A 14,189-nucleotide genomic window follows, 5' to 3' on the forward strand; every position below is an offset into this window, starting at 1 on the left:
CCTTTTGTTCAGAGATTTCCAGTATTCCTAATAGACTGTCAACTTTCTCTTCTTAGTCCACCTCGTATTAAAGATGAACCAGATGATGATGGTTATTTTGCTTCACCTAAAGAAGATATCAAGCCTTTAAAGAGACCTCGAGAGGACGATGAGTGAGTAATGCTCATTTTGATTCATTGGGCAGAGAAGGGGATTGCTTCTTTGTTTGGAGGATAGCTGTCCAGAAGAGTGAGTACAATACCAGCATAGTTACAGTTTGAAATTTCATTATTTTGACTAATTCAGAATTTTGATTCAATTGATAAAATTAGATAGTTTTCCTTCTTTGGGGTAAAGGTTTGTTGAGCATAAATGAACAGTGCAAAAGAGGAATAAGGTAGAGGATATTTAAGACTGCCGATCAGAAGAAACTCTCTTTGAGTACCTTTGAAATACTTATTATTTAAAAGTAGTTGATATGCTAATTATATGTGTCATTCCAAACTGTTTCTTAAAGCAGTTCCCCAAGAAACAAGTTACTTCGAGGGCAGCTAGATGGCACAGTGGATGGAGCGCTGGCCCTGGAGTCAGGAAGACCTGAGTTCAAATGCGGTCTCAGACACATGATACTGTGTGACCCTGGGCAAGTGACTTAACCCTGATTGCCTCGAGAAAAAAAAAAAAGAAACAGTTACTTTGAGGCACCACTTTGTAAGTCAGGTTTCAGTTAGCATAGATACTTGATATGTACAGATGTAATCAGAATTCCACTTATTCAAACATTCTGTACTTCAGACTAACTCATTCTCCTTTCCCTAAATTGTTGAACCTTAATTGCTCCTTTTTTTCATTTATGTATCTCTTGCTTACTGTCCTTCCACAAATTGAGCATGGAGTCACAGGATACAGGCAGGAAGAAATAGGTATAGGAGCTAACTATAGTGCTGAAGAAAATCTGGGGTCACAGTGAGTCATCCAGTTCCTTCAGCAAGCATTTATTAAGTGCCTACTATGTGCCAGGCACTGTGACAAGCACTGGGGATAGATACAAAGAATACTCCTTCCCTACACTCCCATCCCCCAACACACACCAAAGGCTCTGCTTTCAAGGAGCCCGTGGTGTGGTAAACAAAACAACACGCGAACAGCGTACAAAAGATAAATGGAAGGTAAGCAACAGAGGGAAGGCCCTAGCGTTAAGGGGGATCCAGAAGAGCTTCTTGTAGAAGGTGGGATTTTAGTTGGGTTTTGAAGGAAGCCAGGAATTAGAAAGGAGAGGGGAGTGGAGAGCATCCCAGGCACGGAGAGCAAAATTTTCCAAATCAGCTTTACAGCACTGGCACTTAGACCCCCAAATATCTGTTAAAGACAAGCCACGACGTTCAGACTTTAACTTTGGTACCTGTTTGTCACTGTCGTCTTGAATGGCTGGTGGAACGATTGAGTGAGAGAAGTAGTAGATGGATCTAAATTCAGTGCGTATTTCACAAGGGAACAGGTTGCTTTCCTTCTTACAGTGGGTTTTCACAGTGTGTTGAGTTATAACTTTAGTCTCTAAACTGGCATTTTACGACTTCTCACTCTTCTTGGACTAGAGGTAGCCAGGTGGCCTAATGGATAGAGCACTGGGCTTGGGACCAAGAAGACCTGATTTCAAATCCAGCTTTAGACACTTACTATGTGACTCTGAGCTAGTTACTTAACTTCTATTTGCCTCAGTTTCCTCAGCTGTAAAATGAGCTTCATTATAGTATCTACTTCACAGGGCTGTTGTGAGGATCAGATGAGATGATATTTGTAGACAGCACTTAGCACAGTGCCTGGCACTATATAAATGTTTATTTCCCTTCCCTTAGTCTAAAGGAGTTGATTTTAAACCACTCCTGCAAGCCCTCTTTTTTGCTATCTGTTTGGTCTTATATCTTCATCTTCATTGCATTTCCATCTGGTGGTCTTCTTTTGTTCCTTGGTTGAGAAAAAAAGACTTAAGTAATTGATTTATACCTAGGTACTCTTTTTTTTCCCCCTCCCATTCTCTAGGGCTGATTATAAACCCAAGAAAATAAAAACAGAAGATATCAAGAAGGTGAAGAAGCGGAAACCAGAAGAAGAGGAGGTTAGTAAGAAAATGGAATGGGGCTTCCAGTTTGGGATTGACTTTTTTTTTTTTTTTGCTGAGGCAAATTGGAGTTAAGTGACTTGCCCAGGGTCACACAGATAAGTGTCAAGTGTCTGAGGTCAGATTTGAACTCAGGTCCTCCTGACTCCAAGGCTGGAGCTCCATGCACTGTACCACCTAGCTGCCCCTGCTCATATGATTTTTAAAGAGCTTCTCAGCCTGATTGGGAGACAGCACAGTACAGTGGAGTGGGCCCAGGGTCTGATATGAGAGGCCCTAGCTTTGAGTCCTGGCTCTGCCATTTGCTGCCTTCTTTCCCTTTGGCAAATCTCTTTATCTCTGTGGTCCTCAGTTATTTCATTTGTAAATTGGCAGTGATGACCTTTAAAGATTCCTCCCAGCTCTTAAGTATATCATCCTATAATGTAGAAGCAACCTTGGAAAGAATTCTTTTTTGAACCTAAGTGATGACAGTGGAATTACAAGGTCTAAAACATCCCACATTATTGAGTAAATATACTAAATTGGCCACCTCCCCTAATTCTAAGAATGCTACTTAGTCCAAATGTACCCAATCAAACCCTACTAGTCTGCTGGCTAAATCATTCTGGGTTTATTTTTTCTGGGAAATCACTGCCTTTCTCTGAAATTGCTCTAGTCGTCTTGTCATATTCCCCTATTTGGTGGTATTGATAGATATGTTGGGCTACTCAGGCATAATGAGGTTTGCGCATAGTTCTGTGGAGGATAAAGAGGTGGCTAAAAACTGTTACTATTCTTGACCTTGCCTCTTCAGGCTACTGCTTCCCCCCACCTCTACTTCCTATCTCCCACCCCTACTTCCTATCTCCCACCCCAAATATTCAAGAAAATTAAGAAGTAATTCTTCCTCCAAAAAGTTAAGGACCTTTTAGAGCAAACCAACTGGATTGAATTGGTCTCGCCTTACTATTTTAGGTGTCTGAGGATCAGCCTGGCTAGCTGATACCTTCCGGTGCAACCTCTGTTCCTACAAGGCAGGGGTGGGGAACCTGCAGCCTCGAGGCCGCATGTGGCCCTCTGGGTCCTGAAGTGTGGCCCTTTGACTGAATCCAATCCAAACAAATGTTCTGTGGAGTTTGGATTACGTCAAAGGGACACACTTCAGGACCAAGAGGGCCACATGCGGCCTCGAGGCTGCAGGTTCCCCACTCCTGCTATGAGATGAATAGTCTATTTCTAGAGTATTAATGAGGGTACCTTCAATTTCTTATTCCATCCCAATCCCGCTAATCATTTTTTATCAGGCAGGATATTTTCTTGATCTTTATTCAGATCTGTGGAAATAGCAGGTAAAAGAAAGGAAAGAAAAGGTATAACATCATTTCCCTAGGAAATAGACGATAGACTTTCTTGTACTTCACAGTCTGTTAGTACATAAAGGAAAGAAAAGCATTAGCTGTGAATGTGTTGGACTTTTCTTTATGGAAGGGGGTGTAGGAGTTCACAATAACAGTGAGGTTAACCTTTGACTTTGAGAGATCCTGAGGGCCAACCAATGACTAGAAATCCTTAGAGGTAAAGGCATTAGATAACAATAAGTCTTATAGAACCATCAAAAAGACTGTTTGACTCTGGAAGGAAGAATGAGATCATAGGATCATAGATTAAAAGTTAGAAGGAATCTTAGGGGCCATTTCGTCCAACCCCCTGAAGCTGAATTTTTAATAAACCGTTCTAGGAACAGTAGTGAGTAGATAGGCACAGAAGGGTTATGAGAATACCTTTCTCCGTTCCCTGGTTCTCACAGTCTCCTTTTTGCTGACCGTTGTTCCTGGCAGTAGCGCAAGTTATGGCAGCCAAGTCCAAGGAATTCAGAATAGTGTTGAGTGGTGATTCATGGTGGCCAATCGCTGTGCTTTTATATGTAGGTAATTGGCACAAACCAGTCTAGAAGGGAATGTGCCACTTAAGCCCAAGACTTTGCTCTTGCTTTAGTGTTCTGTACTCTCGCTTTATATTACTAACCCTTCTACCAAGAGGATTGTATACCTGAGCCCTTTAAAGCAAGATAAGACCTTGTCTTTGAGATTGAAGGTAAGGTTGTGGATAATGAATACCTTAGTTAAACCCTTTGGAAAAGATATTAAGTTGCCTTTTTTGTTGTCCCATCCTATCTCTTTTCAGCCATTATCTACCCTTTCCTTGCTGCCCTCCCTTCCCCGTACAAATAAATACATAAGATATTAAGACAGAGGCACTGTATCAGACAAGGAATAGGCTCATTAAGGCAGGCAACTTAGTATATCTTTTTCTAGTGGTAAACTTAAGTATATATTTTTCTAGTCTGAAAATTACCCAGAAGTCCCTTAGTGCTGTTTTTTCCCATTTTGAGATCTGAAAGTTATACTGTAGCCACTAGTTTACTGATGTGAACATCTGCATGGTTTTCAGAAGCTATTAAGAGAATGGCTTAACTGAACCATATTTCCTTTTCTTTCATCTTGTTTTTGTTTAAATGGTAATAATCCTTGTCATCTAAATAAACTCAGGATTCTCATCCGTTCCCAGGAACCACATCTTCCTTTTCAAAAATTTCATACAGTTCATCTAAGTAGGGTTCAGATGCACATTATGGACATGAATAAATGCTGAAATGTTGCTGTCTGTGGGGTATGTAAAAAAAAATATGCAAAGATTTAATTTTCCTGAGGGCAAGGAAAGATCTTAAATATATTAATATGTAAAATATGCATGGCATATAATGTAATATCCTATATAAAATATTTTGTTTCACTCTATATATAAGAGCTCTTATTACTTTAAAGAAAATTATGTTTTTTGCATCGAGCATACATGCTGTATCTGGTTATGATATTTCTCACCAAAAGTTTCAGTGAGCTTCCATTATCTGTGTTTGATGCTAGATCACTACCATTCTAATCCTGTTGCCTAAGGTTGGTGGATTCATGAAAACCGGGACTTGGGAAAAAGCCAATGTAGAAATGAATAAGCTTTTTAGGGCTCTCTGGCTACATTATGTTGATTTTGCTCTATCATTTTGAATATGATTTTAAGTAATTACATTTTGATAGTGGTAATATATCACTTCCCACCAACTCAGTTGTGAGAACGTTGGACCACATGGGTACCTAGATATCGCTAGTGGTAAACGTGCTTGAGAACCAGGTATAGTTGAGGGAAAAAAAAGATATTCCCCTTACCTCTCTTCCTCTTGCAAGGAGCTAATATTTTCATTCTTCACCTTGACTTCCTCACACAACGAGGAGGACTGGATGATCTCTGAAGTTCCTTTTAACTGAAACATACTGTGAAGCCAATCTTTTAACATTCTGATCCCCAGCTCTCCAAGAAATTGTGTGTGTGAGCGTGGTTCCGTTTTATGCTGAGTGTAAGTAGTTTCCTTCCATGACTTAGCACTTTTTTTCTTACTGTTCTCTTAGGACAACAAAGGAAAAAAAATCCAGAACAAAGATAAGAAACTTCCTGAACCAGATAACAAGCGGAAGAAGCCGAAGAAAGAGGAGGAGCAAAAATGGAAATGGTAACATGGCCTCACTAGGTTACAAGTTTAGCTGTTTTCTCTTATTATGTAATTGAGTCTACAAGTTTGAGAACTCACCTTTGTAGCAATAATGTAGAAGGTGTGTTCTCCTCTAAAATAGTGTCTTCTGAAGTAAGGTTCCAGGTCCTCGTCTGTCTTTTTTCTTTTTCTAAACAGATCTCTTAGTTTGCCTTTTAGCAGCTTTAGATTAGATGTAGGTAGGAGAGGAAGAGGCTCCAGGTTGGAGCCTATGGCGTGGCAGTTCTCAGTGCCGTCATTGTCCAGACAGAAAGGAAGAACTCCCAGACAGTGGTGTGGAGCCTAGGTGACTATAGGGAATCATTGAGACGGGTGGCAACAACAGAGGCTACGGTGTGCAGTCTAGGAGAGGCTCCACTCAGGTTAGAAAGCACTAGAACTCGTCTGGCAGAGCAGAGGGGGAAAACTATGCAATCACAGGGAAAGGAGTTTCTCAAATGAGCTCAGAAAGAAAAGGAATCTCCCACCTCAAAGGAGGAAGCGCTAAACAAAAGGCTCTTGTGTTTATTTCCCTGTAGTTTTGATTTTTTTTAAAAATTTTGTTTCTTGCAAGTTGTCAGTTTTATTGTTTCTCAGAAGTAGATACATTTAGGATAGGGATATTTTTTATGGTCCTTTTCCTCCAAAAAAATCGTGAACTGTGATGTGAGTTAGTAAAGTTTTTGGTCTTGTAGCTTGCCAGTGGGGATGCTCCCCTCCTCCATCTGGTTGAATTCAGGGTATGTTCTAACTTGAGCATACTTCCAGTTTCTGGAAATTCACTTCGTTATGATTCAGGTTCATGATTCCTTTCTTTTCTTCCCATTGATATTTATGCATATTAGTTCCCAAAGACGTGGGGGACATTTCATAAGGATAACATTTCCTTGTACTGTGAAGCAATCTAACAATTAAACACTTAAATCTTTATTAAAAAATATCTGTTGCCTTTTTTAGATCTGTAGTGTTACTTCTAATTTATCACTTGTACTTTGGATTCACATGACAAATAATAGCCATAGTCTTTGAAGATTTTTTTTTTTTTAAGAAACTGTAGTTCTAGAATCCACCTTAACCAAAAGCTGCTTGATGTGTGGGTGAATGATCAGGAATCAAGACATGAATAGCTTTTACCATGTTGTTAATACATGTTTCCCTCTGAACCCCAACTTCTTAACTTCCCTGAACTGAACTGAAGCCTGAGTATCAAACTTACTGCATCCATATCGTGCAGTTTGTTTGAGAGATTTGATGAATTCACTCAGAGATAAGAAATACACACCTACCTATTTCCTTCTGTCACTGTAGGACTATTTACTCTATATTCAAGAATTCAGTTCAGCTTTTTGAAAAATATTTATTAATATATTTTATTTTGATATCACCTTTCAGTCTTGTTTTCATTTCCCTTGGCGTAGTATCGCTTGTTGGTAATGTCTAATCACGGAGCTTCGATGGCCAAGTCCTCCATTTTTTTCCACTGCTTTCCCTTACTTGCCACCTAAAATCATCTCCCTTCATCAGCTTCAAAAAACTCAGCTCTTAAAGTAGTCCTAACAAAAAAGCAGAACTGAATGGCTTGATGGGTTGATCTTAAGCCCCTTTCTAACTTGTGTCTTTGAAGAGGCTTTATCTAATCTGGATGAGCCAGACTGTCTTTCGACTTCCTTTCTCTTAAGTATGGGCTACTGTGGCTTCCAAAGCCCCTTAAAGTTGGCTGTCCCAGACATGAAGGAGATTGGCTATATTCTGAGTCTGACTTTTCAAGGGTTCTTTTTTTCTCCTTTAATCTTTATACTTTCCTTCCAGGCAATGGGAATCTCTCAATTTGAAGGTGCTTGCTATGTTCAAATTTGGGTCTGGTTCCTCTTCTAAGTTGACTTACATCTCATGATTTCTTTACAGGGCAGAACTTAAGAGTTCCCAGGGCATTTTGTATTCCTTTCAAGTCAGCTCTTGAAATGTCCCAGCCAGTTTTTGTTGCTCCTTCAAATGCTTGTCACTGAGATGCTTTGTTTGTCGTGCATAAATGCCAGTCTTCCCATTCCAGTGTATCTGTTGTACTGGCTGATTTCCCACAGTTCTGTCCAGAAACACCTCTAATTGTTCAAACTGCAGAAGGTGACAGTAGAGGAATATTGTTATTCTCTTCGGAATAATTAAAATGTTCAAAGATTGATTTTCTAATCTGGTTTATGTGCTTCTTTGTTAAACTCACATCCTTGAAAGGCCTCCAGCTGCTTTTCTGACTTCATCCTGGAGCTCAACAGGCAGGCCGTGACTTAGAAGACCAACCTCCCCACCCACTTTGAACTATGTGGGGCATCCAGATAAACTTCTTATGTTCCCTACATATGCTGACCATCCCCCTTTTGAGGCATTTGTCCCAATCTGTTGGACCTTCGTGAGCTTGGCATTCTAACTATTTCTCAGCTTGGCTGGAACACTGGACTGGTGGGCTGAAATAGAGCAGGAAATGTGGCCTGCTGTGTTCTTGTATGAGCTATTCCTGTGGATGATGTGAAAGAGGGTGGCCATCACAGCCCCAGCTACCTAGAGATACTCTGATGGAGTGAGTGTGCCTTGGGGTGGCAGGATCTTTTGTTAGGAAGTGAGGAAATCCAGCGATGGCAGAAATCTAGTCACCAGATGGAACTGACCTTTATGTTGGGGGGAGGGGGGGAGATGGGCCTTGGTCAGGATTATAGAGAGTAGTGTTCTGTGTTGGAGCAGGTGTTTTGGTTTGGGTGGGTAAAGTGATATTTGGAGCAGGGGAGTAGAGGAAGATTTTTGAAAAAACTTTAATTAGTCCCCACCTCTTCCTAACTGAAACTGCATGAAAGAGAAGGCTCTACATTTTGTTCTTTCCTGGCCAGCCACAGACTAAAAGCTGCTGGCAAAGTTGGTGTTGTAACTCATCTTCCTGAGTTAGGGGCCCTTCTAAAATGAGGTGCTGCAAGTGGGCCTCTCCAACCTACCCCCATGTGACTTTCTCCAATCTTTATTTAAAACCAAGGGCTGTGTAACTGATGTATCTGGGGGGTGTGGTGGTGGTGCTGGGGTGGGCTTGAAAAAAGTGGCTCACTATTCCAGGTAGTCAAGACTCATATAGAACAATTTATCATTTGGTATAGTAAAGCAAGTTTGCGCTTTATCAGTTTTATTTTGGATTCTTTCAAAACAGATGAGACTTTTTAGCATAAGGTAAAGGGCAGAATGCCTGCTATGGCGTTTTGATTTTCTTCTCACCAGGCAAAGAAACCTGGTTTGCCTGTGCAAACCCTCTCTTAACTGTTCCCACCTAGTAGGGGTGGGGAACCTGTGACCTCAAGGCTGAAGGTTTCACACCCCTGGTCCATACCATGGATGGACAGATTGTCGCTGGAGCCGCAGAGAGCAGAGCACCGTTCTGTATTTCTTTAGTGTTGCCAAAGGTGAGAGGCAGGAGGTAAGAGTATTCTCTTGCTGATGGTTAGGTTGTAGAGAAGGAAGAACAAGTGAGATGTCCTGCTTTGGGAGCAACGCCAAGATCCAAGTAAAACGTTGTGTTGTTTCCCCATGCTCCTCATGTGTACCTGCTTCTCCCACTTTCTTCTGACCCATTCTTCAGTACTCCAGTGATTTGTAGTTTAGTTAGTATGGGTACTCCCTTCATTAACACATTACAGCCCCACCTAAAACTTAGTAGCCATCCTCTGAGAACCACTGTGGCCAAAAACTTCATCACCATGTAGCCAACCTGGTGATGAGCCTCTTTGAACTTAGCTGTGCTGGTCCTTAGACAACAGCCTCATACTCTTGACTCTGAAGCTGCATTTTCCAACTTGGTAGGACCTGCTAGGCATTGCACTGCGCTCGTAAAAGTCTTTCAGAGCCCCGGGTCACCTCCACGCCATGAGAAAGCCTCACGGTAGAGCTTTATTTGTAATGTAGTGGAACTGTGGCCATCTATAGCAGGATTGTTTAACTATTTCACATTATAAATATACATTTCCAAATATATTATACATTAAACAAAAATAGGCCTCTGTGGGCTAACCTGTAAATATAACCACCATTTACGATAAATGTTACCAAAGGAGACTATGTTATATAAACAACCTAAAATTCTAAAATGAACTCCTGTAATTTGAGAGTTTACTATATTTTACTACTGATAGGCTGTCTAGAGAGAGCAGCAGACAAATTTTTGTTTTTAAAGACAGAGAAAGATTTAGTAACATTTGGAATTATTTCCAACTGTTCCTGCCAGGTATATGTGACTAGTTCAGGGCCCTGTTGAGAGAGTTTTGACCTTCTCTTAGTAAAAGACGACCATAATATTAGGGAGCAAAGAGTCCTAATTATTGAAATGGCTAGGATTCCATGGGTGCTGTAGAAGTGATTTGTTCAAAGATCCATTTAACTCTTGATATTCACATAAAATTGTAAGAACTGACTTACCTGCAGCTGATGAACCACTTTTCCTATTGTGTGCTTTCTTTCTTTAACCAAGCATTCTCCTAACCCCCCCTCCCCTATTCTTATCTCTTACCCTTTCTGATAATCGTCGCTATAAAATTTCATTAGGAATGACTTGGAACTGTTTTGTCAGGAAATTTAAAAGCAGACAGAGGCCTAGGATACCATCCCTGAATAATGATTTTATTTTCACAGCAGGAGGCATTGATCCTATAACAATAACCTATTATGGGGCTAAATTCTGTTCTGAAATCCTCCTGTTAAGACAGAACTGGTAGTGAGTAAGTGTCTGATGGCCCATAGTGACTCCATTACAATCAGAGGAGCTAGAGAGCCTCAGCTAGACAAGATGAAATAGGGAAAATTGTATTTGAATAAAACTGTAGGACTAGAGACAACAGGGCCCTATAGAAGCTGATGGGAAGTGGAAAACTAGATTTTTGGAAATGTTGTGTTTTGGAGAAGGGCGGGGAGGGAAGCATGCTTTTTCTCCTGCCATGTCTGTTCACCACCAGCGTGTAGCTATTTCTCTGATCTGATAATTGTGAATAGGTCAGGTAGGATATATTTGCTTATGGGTAGAAAACACTGCTTTGGCTTTCTAATGTTTTTTAGTGGAGAGATCACTGAACTTGGGAGTCAGGAGACCTGGCTTCTGCTCCCAGTCCTTCCGTTAGTTTACTCTTCTCTCCCCAACTATCCCAGGCTATAGTTTTCCTATCTATAAAATGCTAGGACTTGGAGTAAGATGAGGTGTAAAGTTCCTTTTATCTCTTAAGTCCTACAGTGCTGTGACCCTAATAGCACTATGATTATATGATTTGAATACTAATTGTATTTCTTTGGCTTGATATTAATGTTGCTGTTTTTGTGTAATATGTATTGTTTTATGTGTCCAAACTGGTTAGAATTTCAGAGTAGTAAGATGAAAATGGTATCCACGGATATGCTGACACAGCCTTTTGAGAGGCCTTTGTAATTAACTTTTTTTCCTTTGAAAAAGGGAAAAGTGAAAATAGCGTTGGAAAGCCTGAATATTCATTATGAGGTTTTACGGTTTTAAGTGGGGAGAGAAGTTGCCAAATCTTAATGGTTGTTTATTGGAGAGACAAAACTTTGCCTATTTTAATAGTACTTTAAAAGACCGAGCGAGTTGATGATGACAAGGGCATTTAATTTGCTGACTTTGCTAGATGCAACCTACATTTTGGAATTTAAGTTACAGATTGATACATCTTCATTCCCCAAACAAGCCATACTTTTGTACTGAGCTCCTTATACTTACTGTCATGAATACCTGGTTTTTCAGGTTGAGGAACAAGCTTTGGCTACACAATTGGAATTTCAGAGCTGTCCTAGTCAACCAAGTAGACGATAGGTTCCTTGACATTTGATGGGTGATGTTACGCAAGGTGATTGCTAATATAGGTTGCCCCCCTCTCTTATAAAGGTGGGAAGAAGAGCGCTATCCTGAAGGCATCAAGTGGAAATTCCTGGAACATAAAGGCCCTGTGTTTGCTCCACCTTACGAGCCTCTGCCAGAAAATGTCAAGTTCTACTATGATGGTGAGTTGTTCAGGATTTGTCTGGGTTGTGGTCATGAAGAAGGATGATTGGTGACCACCCCTCCACAGAGGGGCAGAGTTGGAGGTAGGATCTAATAAAATACATCTAGTATTAAAACAGTGCTGTGAAGAAAGATCTAGTTTAGTTTGTTTTCATTTTCAAACTCAGAAGTTGATCTAAAGATTATGTTAATGTGAATAGTATTTCTAGGGATCCTTTTGATAATGTTCTGTTCCATTGTGATCTCTCTGTGAATGAATTAGTTGGGAAAGCCAAACTCATGGCAACATATTTTTAGTAAACACAAATGCAAAAGTAAATTGACATGATACATGTTGCAGGAAATGGACCTAGAATTGTACTGTCCTTTGGGTGCATGAGGGAATACCAGATTGAGCAAAGCACACGTATGTATCTGCTTCTGAGTTCGTATATCTCAGAAGTGGCCTTTAAGGTCTAAACTGTAGAATTTGACCATCTTTGTCATAGACCTCTGTGACCTTGGTGCCCTGGAAACAGTCTGAATTGCCTTTTAGTGGTAGTTACAGTAGCTGTGTTTGCTCTCAGGCCGTAGTATTTGAGGTCCCAAGAAAGGGGGGCCATTAACATGTTCTCCTCATTTACAAAGGTGGATTCTCCATGTTGCAGTAGAAACATACTGACTTGGGAGACACTTAGTTTGGGCTCAGATTTTGACTCTGCTGCCTCTGTGACCTTGGGCAAGTCTTTAAGCTCTCTAGGTGTCAGTGAGCTTATCTGTTGAAATGGGGGAGTTGGATTAGATAGCCACTGAAAGCATTTCCCACTTCAGATCTAGGGTCCCATGAAGGTTGGTCCTCGTTATCTGGTTCCCCTGCTGTCCTCTCATCTCTTTAAGGAAGAGAGGGTCTCAGATAATTGATCATGACAAGAGGCTGTGAGTCAAGCTGCATCCCAGGCCACTGGTTCCAGTAATACAAGATGGCCCCCACTCCCAATAAGATACCTAGATCAAAGTCCCCTAACGTTACCCTCCTCCCAGCCATTTGGGAGAACACCTATGAGAAGATACCCTAAGTCGTAAAGGCCTTGAACCACCCCGTGTACCCCCCATCCCCGGGACATGAAGTTTTGACATCACAAGAAGAAGCAAGATTTGTTGACATTTATGTTGTGTTTTCAAGTTTATAAAATGTCTCATATACATGACTTCATTTGATCCTTTCAGCCATCCCGGGAGGTAGGTGTTAACGGTTGTACTTATGGTACCTGTGGTTTAGCAATGTCCCTTGGGACTGATGGTCCTATCAAAACCACAGTACAGTCAGATTCAAGTTTCTGTGCCAGCACACTAGTAATTTCATAATTACTATTTATCAGCAAAACAGAGGTGACTGTATAATCTGAGACAATAATCAGCAATGGATGAGATCCGTCTTCTGGTTCTTCTAGTCTCTGCTTTGGCTTGAGTAGGCAGGTGCTGTGCTTTGAGCTCATCATCTTTACTCCTAAACTGGCTCCTCCTTTTGACTGAACAGTCATTCACCCAGTCTCCCATGTTTGTAACACTGATGTTATCTTTACCTTTCACCTCTGCAGCATATTTCAAATCAGTCCCCTCTTCTTTCTACTTACCACTGCCACCACCCACCTGAGCTATAGTAATAGCTTTCTTACACGTTCTGCCTCCCCTCTCTTTTTGGTCCAGTCCATCCAGACCACTGCCAGATTTCTTAAACATAGACCCAGTCATGTTCTCTGCTCAAAAATCTTCAGTGTCTCTTGTCTATGGAAGAAAGTTCATACTCTTCAGCCTGGTGTTAAAAGCTTTGATAATCTGCCTTTTCAGCCTTATCTCATGTTCCTCCCCTCCACTCTTTCTAACTGCCAGCCAAACTCTAGTCCTTTCCTTAGACACACCCTGCCCTTTCAGAAACCTTGTACCTCGGCTTTTGCCCATCCTTTTCCTCACGCCTGTAATAGCTCATTTATTTCTGCACCGTCACTGTGCAGTGGTGTGTAGTATATTATTTGGTGTTTGTATCTTATCTCCCATTAGCCTGTGAGCTCCAAGAGGGCAGTTTCTATATCTTATCTAAACTTTGACTCTCCTCTAGGTCAGGATAGTGCTCTGTACTGAGTGGGTGCTTAATAAATGTTTGTTGTAGCTGGCGGCCCCACCTGTGGGGCATTGTAGCTGCAAGGATACTACTCTCTGTTCCCTGAATGGCCTTGGCCCATTGGCTGCAGCAGTGGATGCAAACCCATGGAGCTGAGTACATGCTCAAAGGTACTACTGGCATCTCGCAGGATGATGATCTCAAGTTTTCCCTTTTTCCATGAGTTACATCCATATTGTTTAAATCTCAAAGTGAACTAGTAATTAATAACTGGAGAATTGGGATGGATCTCAGTTCTTAGTTATGTGATAAGTAGCATGTATAGTTGGGATCATAATACCTCATAGGGGTGTTGTGAGGCAAGGACTTGGCAAACCTGTTCACATGCCATGTACGTGTGTGT

General features: G+C 41.0%; 1 protein-coding gene across 3 annotated transcripts in view; it reads left to right on the top strand.

The window, feature by feature from the left end:
- Window positions 1-14,189, top strand: part of TOP1 (DNA topoisomerase I) — a 115,669-nt gene that overhangs the window by 73,215 nt on the left and 28,265 nt on the right. For 2 of the 3 annotated variants that reach the window (XM_020998614.2, XM_020998613.2), the window contains exons 7-10: window positions 57-152; window positions 2,020-2,095; window positions 5,542-5,642; window positions 11,572-11,687. In XM_020998614.2, the coding sequence (XP_020854273.1) occupies window positions 57-152; window positions 2,020-2,095; window positions 5,542-5,642; window positions 11,572-11,687 (389 nt within the window). Of the gene's footprint in view, window positions 1-56; window positions 153-2,019; window positions 2,096-5,541; window positions 5,643-11,571; window positions 11,688-14,189 lie in introns of those variants that run through there. The other variant, XM_078150229.1, reaches the window with a different exon arrangement.

Source organism: Phascolarctos cinereus, unplaced genomic scaffold, assembly GCF_003287225.1.
Source record: "Phascolarctos cinereus isolate Bilbo 61053 unplaced genomic scaffold, phaCin_HiC Scaffold_2;HRSCAF=192, whole genome shotgun sequence".
Lineage (NCBI taxonomy): Eukaryota > Metazoa > Chordata > Mammalia > Diprotodontia > Phascolarctidae > Phascolarctos > Phascolarctos cinereus.